Here is a 14525-nt window from a genome sequence, read left to right as displayed (position 1 = left end):
CTTAGGATTCACAGAGAGGGCACATGCGGCAGCCAAATCAGGATTGAAAACTGGCTCCCGCACAAAATCAAAGTCATCCCCACCTCCCCAGGGCAGCGAGGGCTCCCCCAGGGGTGTCCTGGGTAGCCAGTCAGACTGAGGCTGCCTCTGAACTGGCGAGGAATGGGCAGTGTGTCCTGTTTTGGGGGGAGGGTGTGGGGGACCGTTTTGTTTGAATTCCCCCGAAGGGTGGGCTCCTACCCGTGGTGAAGAGACGTCCCGGAAGGTGAAGGACGTGGACATTAAATAACCCCTGAACCACTCCCATCTCCTCCAGGTCTGGGGCTTGTGGAAGAGAAGGACTCAGCTTGGCGCTCAGCATCCTTAGCACCTAACAGCTGTCAGTCTCCTTGTTTAATGCACAGAGAGGCTACTTGGCAGGCGATGTTTCCCTACAGGGCTTTCCCCATGTCTTGTTTCCCCTTGTGTGGGTGTTTCTAATTGCCTTCCTTTTATGAGAGTGATATGCATGTATTTTATTTTATTTTATTTTATTTTATTTTATTTTATTTTATTTTATTTTATTTTATTTTATTTCTTTTCATTACATTTCATTTGCTTTTTAGAGCTGCACCCATGGCATATGGAAGATCCCAGACTAGGGGTCCAATTGGAGCTATAACTGCTGGCCTACACCACTGCCACAGCAACACCAGATCAGAGCCGTGTCTGTGATCTACACCACAGCTCACAGCAATACCGGGTCTTTAACCTACTGAGCAAGGCCAGGGATCGAACCTGCATCCTATGGATACTAGCTGGATTCGTTTCTGCTGTGCCACGACGGGAACCCCCTGCCTTTTTTTTTCTCAGTCAGCTTTTGTTCATCCTTTAAAAGCTCAACATGTATTGATCCCTCCTCTGCTAGGATCAGGCCAAGTTCTGGGGCTAAGGGTGGATGGGGAGACCCAGCCCTGCCCTGGGGGCGCTCAGAGTCTGATGGGGGGACAGCACGTGGAGGACGGCTGCCTTGTCCCCCTCACTGTGGGTCTGCCTGGGCTCTGGCTGCTCCCCCCATTCCCAGCCCCCCTCCATCTTGGGACCTTGAGTGACACCTGTTTCTGGGTCCCCTGGGCCAATAAAAGCACTGCCCTGACAGCCAGGAAATTTTACAAGGAGCAGGCAGGCTTCAAGGTGGTGGGAAGCAGCCGTGGCCGCCAGACGTGGGAATGAGAAAGCACCCAGGAATGTGCCCAGGAGAACAGCTGCAGGAGGATCAGAGGCGGGGGAGGGAGGCCCCGGGGCTGGGGGCAGGCTCGGGTGTCACCCCCGAGGGGAGGCGAGAGGAGGGAATGAGATGAGCTGGCTGCTGCTGCCCCTGCCTTCCCTCAGGTCTCCCTCAATGGCAGCCAAGGGTCCCCCAGCCCAGAGCGGGAGTGGGGAGGGCAGAGGAAGGTCCGCTGGTTCCCCCATTGCTTAAAGGCCAATTTCCTTCTAGGACTTTATTGCTTTCAAATGCCAGGCTCTGAGTTCATGTCTCCCTTCCAGATGGAAAGAACTTGGGCTTGGCCTCTGTTGAACGCTGTACCCCACGCGGGTCGCTTCTCTGAGCCTCCGTTTCTGTGCCTGTGACTTGGGAAGGGACCGTCCCCAGCTGACGAGGTGGTCTGAGGTTCCACGGGGTCAGGTGGGAGAAGCCCCGAACACTGCAGCTGGCACAGAGGAGGTGCCCAACAAAGGCTGGTCCCCGTTTGGGTAGAAGCACCCGCAGTGAGAAGGACAGGGGTAAGCCCTGCTGCAGACCCGCCTCCACCATTTACAGAGAAGCCAGGCCAGAAACAGGTTCCCACTGGAGCTGTTCATCAGACCCCTCTTTTCCTCCTCCACGTGCCCCCCTCAAGCCTGAGCCCTTCCCAGCGGGGGGCCCCCAGAGATGCTGACTCGGAAAACAACTGTAGACCTTGCACTGGAATCTGAGTGCTGAGCCTGGGGAGAGGAGGCGAGTCCCCTGCCCCAACCACAGGCCTGGAACTCCAGGCAGACTCTGCCCCTTATGTGTCCTCCCTTCCCCTGGACCTGCAGGTTAAGTACCACGCACTTAGAGGGTGTGGAAAAGATGTTCGAGATCTGCCCACCCTCCCCTGGATGCTTCTAATCTGCTGGGAAGATTCACCCAGTCTGCTTGCATGCTTCCCATGACAGGGAACTCACCATCTGTCTTAGGAAGCTAGGAACTCACTACCCATCTCTTCTAAGCTTTTTATTCCAATTCCTTCCTCCCTCCTCAGGGATTTGGAAATCATTCTATTCCTGAGCCTCTCCTCTGGCTGAACTACCATCCGTCCTTCCTCCTCCCCTCGCCCTTTCCTCCTTCCCTTTCTGTCTCTCCCTCCATCCCTCCTTCCCTAGTTTTCCTGAAGCACTTGCCAGGGTAGGAAGGATGAAGGCCATCCAAGTCCTCACTGATGCCCCTGGTTTCTCTGGGGCTGTCCTCCGCTTGGACAGTCAATCAGTCATCATTTGCTGCCCACTTACTCTGCACCAAGTGCCAGGGGCACTGCTTGTCCACACAGTCCCTGGATGGCTTGCTGCCGACCCCTCCCCCACTCCCACCCTAGGAGTGGGGCTGTCCCACCCTGGCCACCCCCACCTTCTCAGTCACGGGGTCCCTGGATGATGCCCACCACACAAACCCCCAGTACCGCCTCACCTGCACACGCGCCTCGGTCAGCTTGGTCCTTTGCGCCAGCTCCTCGCGGGTGTAGATGTCTGGGTAGTGAGTCCTTTCAAAGGCCTTCTCCAGCTCCTCCAGCTGCTCGGCTGTGAACGTGGTCCGACTGCGGCGCTGCTTCCGCTTCAGAGGGAGATCGGGTTCTGACTCCACGTCTGAGCCCTCATCCAGACGGTTCCCTGTGGCCAGGCGAGAGGGAGAGAGAGGGTGGGGACCTAGTGAGATGGAGGGGTGCTTTGTGCCCACCTTCAGGCCACTGTGGCCCCGAGGATCTGATCCCTCCTGAGCATGAGAAGGATGTTCCCCACAGCACTGGTTATCAGAGTGAAGGCTGGGAAGCAACCTCCCTGCCTAACCCTAGGGGACTGGTTAAATACTTTACAGCTTAGCCACAGTGGATTTTTTTTTTTTTAATCCCCTGCAGTTGGGCATTTAGGTTATTTCCAATGAAATGGAAGGACATCCATGATATAGGATTCAGGGGGTGGTTTCACAATGATGAAACACCTTTGTCAATATTCCTAGAACTGTATTCTTAAAAAGGGAGAATTTTGCCATATAATCACTGTACCTTAATAAATCTGACTTTAAGAAAAAGGCAAGGACCTGCATGTTCATTGCAGCACTATTCACAATAGCCAAGACATGGAAACAACCTATATGTCCATCGACAGATGACTGGATTAGGAAGCTGTGGTATATACACACAATGGAATACTACTCAGCCATAAAAAAGAATGAAATAGTGCCATTTGCAGCAACATGGATGCAACTAGAGACTCTCATACTAAGTGAAGTAAGTCAGAAAGAGAAAGACAAATACCATATGACATCACTTGTATCTGGAATCTAGTATGTGGCACAAATGAACCTTTTCACAGAAAAGAAAATCATGGACTTGGAGAATAGACTTGTGGTTGCCAAGGGGGAGGGGGAGGGAGTGGGATGGACTGGGAACTTGGGGTTAATAGATGCAGATTATTGCCTTTGGAATGGATTAGCAATGAGGTCCTGCTGTGTAGCACTGGGAACTATGTCTAGTCACTTATGATGGACCTGATAATGTGAGAAAATAAGAATGTATACATGTATGTGTAACTGGGTCACCATGCTGTACAGTAGAAAATTGACAGAACGCTGTAAACCAGCTACAATGGAAAAAAATAAGAATCATTATATTAAAAAAATGTTTTAAAAAAAGGCAAGGTACAAAGCAGTGTGCAAAGATCAATCCCACTTTTGGAAAAACACACCTAACACATTGCAAAACACTTTGCCCAGAAGATGAACAAATGTTAACCTTCATGCTGACAGAACTTTAGTTTTCTTCTTGAAACTTGCTTCTAGTTTAGTATTTTTTATTTACTTTTATTTTTTGTCTTTTTAGGCCTGCGCCCATGGCATATGGAGATTCCTAGGCCAGAGGTCGAATCAGAGCTGCAGCTACTAGCCTATGCCACAGCCACAGCCACTATAGCTCACAACAATGCTGCATCCTTAACCCACTGAGCAAGGCCCAGGGATTGAACCCATGTCCTCATGGATACTGGTCGGGTTTGTTACCACCGAGCCATGATGGGAACTTCAAGTATTTTTTAAATGATGATTTAAACAATGACACTATTGCATTTGGGGAAAATATTACAAAAACTAAGGAACGGAGGAAACAAGAAGAAAGGAAGGAATGGAGGGAAGAAGCCAATTCTTGTGCCCAAGCTCGGCAGTGAGGCAGCTGAGATTCCAGGCCTGGTTCTCCCCCACGTGCTCTGAACCATGACCCTAGGAAGGCTACCTTCCCTCCTTGGGCCTCGGGTTCCCTATTTACAGAAGGAAGGGTTTGGACTTGTGATTTCCAGACCCAGGCCCCTCCTGAGATGTTCCAGGATCACTGAGTGATCGTCCAGGCTGGAGAAGGAGACCCTATATGATGACCTTGGCTGTGTCCATGGCTCCCAGGCCACCATCCCCACTGATTTCCACCCTGGAGCTGGGGGGTTGGTAAAGACCTTTGCTTCCTGTGCAGAGAGAGCCCAGGAGTCTGGGGCCGGCTCACCTCCCTTGAATGGGCTGTCAGGCCAGGTATCTACTCCTGTCCCAGATCCAGGTGAGGGAGGCTGCAGGAAGGGCTTGATCAAGCTCCTCTGCAATCTGGGCTGAAGACACCCTGGGGTCTGAATGGCTTCTCTGCCCCCTTCAAGCCTGGCCTCTTGCCCCTCCCTGATCCAGCAGAAGGAATGCTAGCAAGGAGCTCTTTAGCCAGGGCTCTGAAGCTGCAACCCCAGGAGCTCTGAGCTCTGGCGAGCATGGAGGAGGGGGCCAGGGAGAAGAGGAGACAGAAGGAGAGGGAAAAGAGAAAGCAGGCAATCAGAGGTTTATCTTCCTCCTCGCTGCACCTGCTTGTTCCAGTTTTGTCTTTTGCTTCTTTTCTCTCCCTCTTCTCCCTTTCCATCTCCATCTTTGGTCTTCCTGGAAGCGCTTCTATGTTTTGTCATTTGTTCATTCTCCAGAGCACTGGTGAGCACCTGCTCTGTGCTGTCCATGGGCTATACAAGCTGTTCTCGCAGAGCTCACCTGAGTCAGGCTGGAAGAGCCTCAGAGATCATGTGCTCACACCACGGATGGGAGAAACCAAGTCACAGAGAAGTAGCACGACCGGGCCAAAGTCCCTCGGCAAGTGTCTCCATCCACACTCGGACCCTGCTCTCCTGTCCCCCATCCTGTTCTTACCCAACAGCTTCAAATGTGGGTTACATAAAAAGGTCAAGGCTCCTTCCACAAGGAACAGCTTTCCCCCAACCCTGAAAAAACCTAAACACCTACTGCAGCTGCTTGGATGTCAAGTGGGGGTAAAGCGAAAGGCATTCCAGGCCAAGGGAAGAGCACGTGCAGAGGTGCAGCATGTCCTAGGGCATGGTGGGTGATGCCATCAAAGAGCTGCATCCACAGCTGGTAGATCATCCAGCCTTGGGCAACACCCTTCAGCTCCGGGTCCCCTTCCCTCCATCCTGCTAACTTGGCCATTGGGAAGTCATCCTTGCTTCTCATTGGCCACTGATTTTGACGTCACTCAACAAGGGTGCCAATGGCAGGGAGACTTGCCTACGTGGCTGCTTGCCTCATCCCTAGAGGCAGAGACTTGGGGTCAGATCCAGCCCCTCCTCTGCCCTTTTCAGCTGCCCAGCTCCCTGTCACTGAGAGGAGGCCACAATGGGCACAGCTGGCACCCTGGGGTACTTTTCCCCAGCATGTCTGGGATTCAGAGCCAAATATAACTAATCCCAAGGACTCATTTCCTGAAACTCACGGCATAATCTCAATTTTCTGACGTCGACAAGGAGAGGGCGCCCTTGGGGCTTCAGAAGGAGGAAACAGAGGTTGGCAGGCAGGGAGGGAGGCCAGCCCACAAATGGGGAACGGGGCACCGGGCTCTGTCCTCCAGTGGGGACCCTTGAGCTCAGACAGGAGCTGAGTGAGCTGGGGATCAGGGTTTTTTTTGGGATAACTCTGTGGGCAGAGATTATACTCAGAGCTGTGAGGGCAGACTGGGGAGATGGAGAGCCCCGGTCTGATGGAGGAGGCATAGCCCTGTCCTGGGAGAAAGCCCAGCCTGATTAAGTCTCAGGTGAGTTTACAGCAGTGCCATCCAATAACACTTCCTGTGACAACGGAAATGCTCTAGGTCTGTGCGGTTCCACATGGTGTCAGCCACGTGCGGCACTGAGCACTTGAAATGTGTCTAGGGCAACCGAAGATCTGAGTTTTTCATTTTATTTCATTTTCTTGTTTTCTTTTTATGGTCGCACCTGCAGCATATGGAAGCTCCTAGGCTAGGGGTTGAATTGGACCTGCAACTGCCAGCCTACACCACAGCCACACCCAGCCACGTCCGTGATCTGCCTGTGGCAATGCTGGATCTTTAACCCACTGAGCGAGGCCAGGGATCGAACCTGCATCCCCATGGATACTAGCCGGGTTCATTACCACTGCACCACAACAGAAACTCCCTGTAGATAATATTCTGACCCATGTCCTTGGAGCTGCATCCTCATGGACTATGTCAGGTGCTTAACCCCCTGAGCCACAGCGGAGATCTCCTTATTTCTTTTTTTTTTTTTTTTTTTTTTTTTTTTTTTTTTTTTTTGGTCTTTTTTAGGGCTGCACTCACAGCAGATGGAGGTTCCTAGGCTAGGGGTTGAATTGGAGCTGCAGTGGCTGGCCTACACCACAGCCACGGCAACATCAGATCCCAGCCGCATCTGTAAACTACACCACAGTTCAAGGTAACGCCAGATCCTTAACCCCGAGTGAGGCCAGGGATCGAACCTGGGTCAGAATGGATGCTAGTCAGATTCGTTTCCGCTAAGCCACGATGGGAACTTGTTTCGTTTTAATTCAAATTTAGCCTCACAGGGCTGGTGGCTGCCCCACAGGATGGCCTGTCTTTAGGACACCGATGGTCCCTCTTGGGCAAGGAGAGGACAGGCCCCAAGCTCTTTCTGCACATGTAGTCTCCAGGTAGAAGGCAATGATACGCTTTGTTTTCACGCTATTTGTTTTTATGGTTCCCATCTATTTATAGGCGAATTGGTTTCTTTGAATTTAGTTTTTAAAGATACTTTTGCACAAAGTAAAATATTAAGGAAATGACAGGATAGGCTGTAACCAAAATCCTGGGTGTGTCTCGCAAAGGACTAGCTGGGGGATAAATTCAAGGTGCTTTGGAGACCACACTTTGGCCAGGCCTCAGCACCCACTCAGGCCTTGCGAGTATCTGATACCCTTGCCGTCCAAATTACCTGCAGCTTTCTAGGTTCCTCAAGGAATTCGGTTTATTTCTACCTTGTCTCCTTGTCCCTGCTATTCTGTTATTCACCAAGGATCTAGGAACTCCTTGAGCCCAGAGGCACCCAGATGAGAAAACCCAGACTGGAGAAGGCAGAGCAGGGCCCATGGGTCTCTGTTGATTGAAAAGATCTGGAATGACCCACTAGGATGGTGGTGGTTGCCATAACAACCTTCTGGATAAACTAAGTGGGGAGAGCAAGGCTGTGTCCCACTAGCTGGGACAATCCAGCGAACTCTCAAGAGAGCCGGACTCTAGTCTGTGACTTCAGGCCCCTGGAAAAGATCTCCCGTCTTCTCCCCAGCCAGCGCAGGGAAAGAGACACCCATGCTGGGTCTGGGCCAGTCTGAAGTGTGCCAGCCCTCGTTGGAGGTCTATGAAGCCAGCACTGCTAGTGATTTTACAAACCGAGAAATGAAGCTCAGACTGGTTCAGTAACCTCAGAGAAGCCACACCGCCAGGAAGTCCCTGCTCATTCCTGGAGAGAGCTGGGGAGGAAGGACAGATTGGGAGAGGGCTTGGGGGTGCCCTCAGGGGCAGTTCTGGTCTAGTCAAAAGTCCCTGTCTGGGAGGCCTGACCCTGGATTCTGAGCTCTGTCTCTACCCTTGCTGTGTGGCCTTGAATGAGTTGCATCCCCTCTCTGGACCTCTGTTATCTCAGATGTAAAAAGGAGGGTAACGATACATCTCTGCACGCCTCACTGGACTGCTTTGAGAATGGAATGAAATGAAGACTACGGGAGTAATTTTGAACCTGTAAATGGCCCATAAAGGATTATTGTTATTATTATTATTGATGAAGCTAATGAAGATGATGATAGGGCAAAGGGGGAGCGGCGGGGGGGAACGGGACACAAAAAGCCCTGATACCATGCATCGTTCCCACTTTGATTTCCCCATTGCTGCCCACCCACCTCCCCAGCCATGGGAACCCTTTAGCCTCAGAGTTAAATTAATCAAGAGGATTAGGTGGACTTGGCCACAGAGGGGCCCTGCTGGCTGGGGCTGATTCCTCCATGCTCAGAAAGCCGGTGGCCTCTTGGAGAAGCCTAGGCAGCTGGCACAGGGAGGGGGACACTTGGGGAGAGAGGACATGGGTACGCATTCATTAAACAGAGGCTGGATTTGGGGTGAACAGTGGGGGAGCAGCCTCCTGGCCACCCTCCTGGCTCCTGCCCTCCCCCTCTCAAGCAGCTGCAGATGGGAGCCCCGGGGATTGGGGAGGGTGCAGAGCCTGGAGCGAGTCTCTGGAGCAGGTCTGGAGACAGCCCCAGGAGAGGAATATGAGAAGGGACCCTCTTTCCGATTCCTAGATCCTGCCTCTGCTCACGGATGTGGAGAGACTGCAATAGAGAACAAGGAAGAAACAGCCCCTTTCTTTTTTAAGCTTGTGTGTGTGTCTTTTTAGGGCCGGACCCATGACATATGGAAGTTCCCAGGCTAGGGGTCGAATTGGAGCTGCTTCTGTCGGACTGCGCCACAGCCACAGCAATGCAGGATCCGAGCTATGTCTGCGACCTACACCACAGCTCATGGCAACGCCGGATCCTTAACCCACTGATGGAGGCCAGGGATCGAACCTGCATCCTCATGGATGCTAGTCAGATTCGTTAACCGCTACGCCACAAAGGGAACTCCAGAAATAGGCCCTCTCTCCTGGCCCTCCCAATCTTATGGGCAGGGAGAGGCGAACAGCCTCTGTTTTAGGAACTTCCCAGCCTGATGGAGGAGGCGTCACCCCTACGTGCTGGGAACTTCCCAATCCAGTGGAGGCAGTACTACTTCTAGATGAATCTGGGGCCAGGACAGGTGTCAAACAGGAAGATAGCTCCATGATTTAAGAGGAGTCTGAGGATAGAATAAGGGATGGGAGGGTGACAAGACTTGTTTGGCTTGCCAGAGCTTGAGAGGGGGGCAGGAACGAGGCTCAGGGAAGAGTCCAGCCCAGGCCAGGCTGATGGAGGTACACAGAAAATGGCTGGGAGGCAGCTCTCCTGTTCTCTAGCCCAGTCTCTGCCCCCTCCTTTGAAGCCCACCAGCATTCACAGCCCCTGACCCTGGAAGCCTCATTTGCGCCAGCAAAGCCCCACTGCCACGGGCCCTGTCCTTGTGTCCAGACTGGCCCTGCCACTCCCTGTCCAACTCGACTTCCTAAATGGCCCAGCCAGGCTGTCTCACACCTCCCTGCCTTTGAACTCCAACTTCCTTGGCTTGGAATGTCTCCCCCTTTCATTGGCACACTCCTACTCATCCAGCAGAACCCAGCAGGTGGGTGTCCTCCCCCAGCAAGTCCTCCTGGGCCCATCCAGGCCAGGTTGGTTCCACTGCTCATCCTTGGAGCTCTCACAGGTCAAGGAGAAACATTAAATGTGCCTGTTTATGGGTCTCTTGGTCCCACTGGACTGGGAGAGCCTTGAGGGCAGCAGGGACAATGCCTGGCAAACAGTAGGGGCTTAATAAAGACTTCTTAAATGAACAGGGCTTGGCAGGATGATCTCAAAGTCCCTTTCTAACTCTGACACACCACAGCAGTCACTACTTGGGGAGTTTACAGACCCTTTCCTTGTTCCAAAACATCTCTCTGGACAGAGGGTCAAGCAGGCAGGATTAGCCCCATTTGACAGGTGGTCAGCAGAATCTCAGGCCACTGAGGCCAGGAAAAAAAACCCAGGATTCAGGACTCCCCACCCAGTGAGAGCCAACTTTGCCACAATTCCCAGGTGATGGAAAATTCCATTTCTGACCAGGAAAACCAAGGTGGCTTCTTTCCCATCCCACCCCCCAAATTTTCCCCATACCCCCTTTTGCCAAAGCAAAAGCCTGAAAATGATATGGTCAATTTCTGGATCTTCCCACCTCTCTCTAGAAGGCAGGAGGGAGCTGACCCATCTCCAAACCGAGTCCTTGTCATCTTAGATGCGTGGAAGCCAGCCCTGGCCCTGAGTTTGGGGTCCCTATCTTAGCATCCCTCAATTCGGAGATGCCCTCCCAGCCCACTGCTGAGCTCCCCCATCCCCAGGGCCTCCCAGCCCAGCCTTTATTACAGTTTAACATAGGCCAGCTCGGAGCAGCGGCAGAGAAATGAATCACATAATAGTTGATATGCGTTTTAATCAAGTAATTCGGGCAGAGCTGAGAGCCGGCGCGTGTGGGCTGGGTGTCGCTGAATACCAAACAGGCCTGGGCGCAGGTCTCGGAAAATGGAAAAGTCATTTACAGCTCAGCTGGGGGCCCGGTGAGCAGGGGCTGTGGCAGGCGCCCTCCTGGCCCCTCCGCACGAACTGCTCAGCTGTAACCAGTGCATGGGGCGTGCAGCTTGGTAGGGTCTGCAGGAGCCAGGAGCTGGACCAGACCGCACCCATGGGCTGGGTGATGGTGGGGGGGGGGTGGAAAGGCGGTGATCAGACCCCAAGTTATACCTCCCTGGAAGCAACACCTCCCGTCCACCTCCTCCGCCCAAACTTCTCGTGGGTACCATCTCAGCATCACCATCCAGGCGTCTAGGTTGCCGACCTTACGAGTCCTTAATACTCTTCTGCTCTCACATCAAAGCACCAAAACCAGGAGACTGAGCATCCCAGTTAGCGGTGAACCCACCCTCCACCCCACACTGATCCTGCCCCAGTGTGTGCTTCTGATCTACCCCTCTCTCCCTGGACTCCAGCAGCTGTCTCCTGCCCCCACAACCTCGAGCCTTCGCATGGACTGTGCCCTCTGCCTGGGGCACCCTCCTCATCCCCCTCTTGGTCTGCAGTTTGCAGTGGGCCACTAAAAAGCACAGGCTACTAGGTGCAAACTATTATATAGAGAAGGGATAAGCACGATCCTGCCATATTGCACAGGGAACACTACTGAATATGAGAAATCATGATGAAAAAATATGAAAAAGAAGATATACATATATGCATACCTGAATCACTTCACTATGCAGCAGAGGTTAACACCACATTGTAAATCAACTCTACTTCAATAAATAAATAATAAGGAAATAAAAGTACAGGCTACTGACACATTCCGCCTGGATTCTGCAGATTCCACGTGTATAAAATACGGATAGTGATGGGACAGTCCCCCCGTCCCACCAAGAGCCACCGTGCTTTGCAGGTTTTGCCACAGCACATGTCAAGTCAGATATGCTAAAGAGTTCACTTTACTGCCCCCATCCCTCATCATCCTGCTCATCACTAGATTACAAGTGCCACGCAGGGGGGCATTTTTGTCTTTTCTGTTCACGGCTGAACTTCCATGGCTTGGCACAAGGTGGACACCCGAATAGCTGTTGAAGGACTGAATGAAGGAATAAATGAATGAGTATATTAAGGCCATGAAAGAGCGCCAGGGACAAGTGAGTGCTCAGCAAGCACAGGCTTCCATCAAGCCTCGTTCTTTTCCCACTCACTTTGGGACGACTCCTCCAGGAAGCCTTCCTGAAGGTGTCCTCTCCAGCTGGGGCTGAGGTGCCCTGTGCCCTTATGGCTGGCGCTCAGCAAAAACTGTCTGCATGGATTCATTTCAGTCCTGCTTGCTCTCTGAGAGGCCTCGGGAGGGTCTAGAGGCCTTGGTGAGGTAGGGATCCAAACAGGCTCAGTCTGACTCCAAATCCTACACGATTTCTCAGCATTTGCGATGAATCAACAGGCCCAACTTCACTCCACCAACACAAGGAGGAGCGTATCCTTGGAAAGCCTGGGTGGAACTTTTGCCATGGGCACAACCTAAACTTGACAAAACTTTCTCTTCTCCAGGTAGTGCCCGTCTAACCCCAGTAGGAGGTCTTTAAAAACAAAACAGATCTAGACAAAACCAACAAAACTCTGAACCTTTGGGAGATGATTTGCATTACAAATACGGGGATTCTCTGATTGCGGGCTTCTGTGCTCACAGTATAGTCCTGTCCTCAGACACTAGAGGGCACTCTTTATACATTCCTGCCAAGAAGAGGCATATCTAGGAAGAAGGAAGTAGTATTGCTTGAAATGGTACTGTGTCGTTGCAGTTCCAGATTTCAGAGCCATGACGGATCCAGAGCTCTTTTTTATTGAACAGTGAACCAAGCACAAGGCAGGTATGGGAGAGAGGAGAGAGTGGGTAGAGGGCCAGAACTGTCTGAGCCAAAGGCACTCAGATAGGGAAGACTTCCTGGGGGCAGAGAATTCAAAACTAAGGTTTGCCTGCTTAGGACAAGAGGTTGGAGCCAAACATGTCAGAAGGGCCCTCCAGCTCCGTCTCTTTAACCCACTGGTGTCCTATGCAGCAAACGTGGAGTATTGAAGGGGGCCGCAGCCGTGTATCAGGGGAAGGGAGAAGGCAGGATATTTTCAGGAGGCACCTTGGCAACAGGAGCAAGTCCACCGTAAGAGGAGTTCAGTTCACAATCCCCTTTAGCCTCTTGCTGAGACTTGAAGACAGTCTTGAAAACAATCACCAGTTCTCCTTTACTTCTTCGCTGAGTTATTTCAGTTGTTTACTCAACAAACTCATTTACTGACAACAGAAAGAGCAGCGACTCGTGCTGGGCAGATGGCAGAGCCCGCTCTGTCAGCTCCTGCAAGAGGCCTTGCCAGTGGGGTCCCGTCTTACAAAGTGTGGTCAGGGTTGCCACCTGCAGACCATGGAGCAAGGCGGGCAGAAGCCGTGGGATCAGACAGACCTAGATTTGAATTCTGGCTCTGCCTCCCACAGCTCTAGATGCTGGATGTGTTAGTGGACTCCAAAACCTCCTTCTCCTCCTTTCCATTTTTATCTTATTTTATTTTTTGTCTTTTGTCCTTTTAGGGCCGCACCCATGGCATATGGAGGTTCCCAGGCGATGGATCTAATCAGAGCTGTAGCTGCCGACCTACGCCAACGCCACAGCCACCCTGGATCCGAGCCTTGTCTGCAATCTACACCACAGCTCATGGCAACACCAGATCCTTAACCCACTGAGCAAGGCCAGGGATCGAACCCACAACCTCATGACGCCTAGTCAGATTTGTTTCCACTGCGCCATGATGGGAACTCCCCCTCCTTTCTAAAATGGGGGCAGTGGTGGGAGCCAGGGGGAAAGCAAAGAGAAAAAACTGTGTCTGGGGACTGAGCTCCAAGAGTGGGGGAGACAGGGTGCCCTGGCCGAGCAGACCCCATCTTTCTTCTTACTCAGCAGAAGCCTGGCAGGTGGGGAACTGGAACTCCAGGCTCAGTCCCTCACCTGCTGTGAGACCTTGAACATGTCACCTGTCCTTTTGGAATCTCCGTTTCCCCATCCATCCCCTGGGAGTAAGACCAGCCATCGGCCTGGCCCTCAGGGGGTTGGTGTGGCTGCATAGACGGGCACCTCAAGAAATGCCAAGGGCTGCCCGTGAGGCACTGATCACAGCCTGCTCCTCTACGAACTCACAACTGGGGGGCACTCCTCTGGGCTGCAATTTCCTCATCTGTAAGATGCAGAAAATCATTGTACTGACCTCGCAGAGTTGTCATACATGAAAATTAAATGCATGACGGCAAGATGAGGCTGACAACACTGCCAGGTATACAGTAAGAGCTCAACCTATGTTAGTGATTATTATCATTATCACGATTGTTATTGGTGCCGGAATACAAGAACTTTATCTACCTCTGTAGTGTCCCCCAGAGGCAAACACATTTATCTAACACAAAACACAAAGGCAAGAAGTTCCCACTATGGCGCAATGGGGTCAGCAGTGTCTTGGGAGCACTGGGATGCAGGTTCGATCCCCAACCTGGCACAGTGGGTTAAGGATCCTGCGTGGCTTAGGTGGGGAGTGCGGCTCAGATCTGATCCCTGACCTGGGAACTCCATATGCCACGGGGCAGCCAAAAAAGAAAAAAATGAAAACAAAAGCACAAAGGCAAGGGATGAATGCATGCATGAACAAATGAGCAAGTGAATGAATGAATGAATGAATACCCTTTATCATTCCTGTCTTATTCTCCCATGATGGAAGTTTTGCACAAACCCAGCCATGT

At 52.1% G+C, this 14525-nt stretch overlaps 1 protein-coding gene across 3 annotated transcripts in view; it reads right to left on the bottom strand.

Annotated features, from left to right (window-relative positions):
- Positions 1 to 14525, bottom strand: part of PAX7 (paired box 7) — a 107800-nt gene that overhangs the window by 47498 nt on the left and 45777 nt on the right. For all 3 annotated transcript variants that reach the window (XM_021095460.1, XM_021095458.1, XM_021095459.1), the window contains exon 5: positions 2690 to 2889. In XM_021095460.1, coding sequence (XP_020951119.1) covers positions 2690 to 2889 — 200 coding nt within the window. The remainder of the gene's footprint in view (positions 1 to 2689; positions 2890 to 14525) is intronic.

The sequence above is a fragment of the Sus scrofa genome, chromosome 6, assembly GCF_000003025.6.
Source record: "Sus scrofa isolate TJ Tabasco breed Duroc chromosome 6, Sscrofa11.1, whole genome shotgun sequence".
NCBI classification, from domain to species: domain Eukaryota; kingdom Metazoa; phylum Chordata; class Mammalia; order Artiodactyla; family Suidae; genus Sus; species Sus scrofa.
This window is presented reverse-complemented; position numbering and strand designations above follow the sequence as displayed.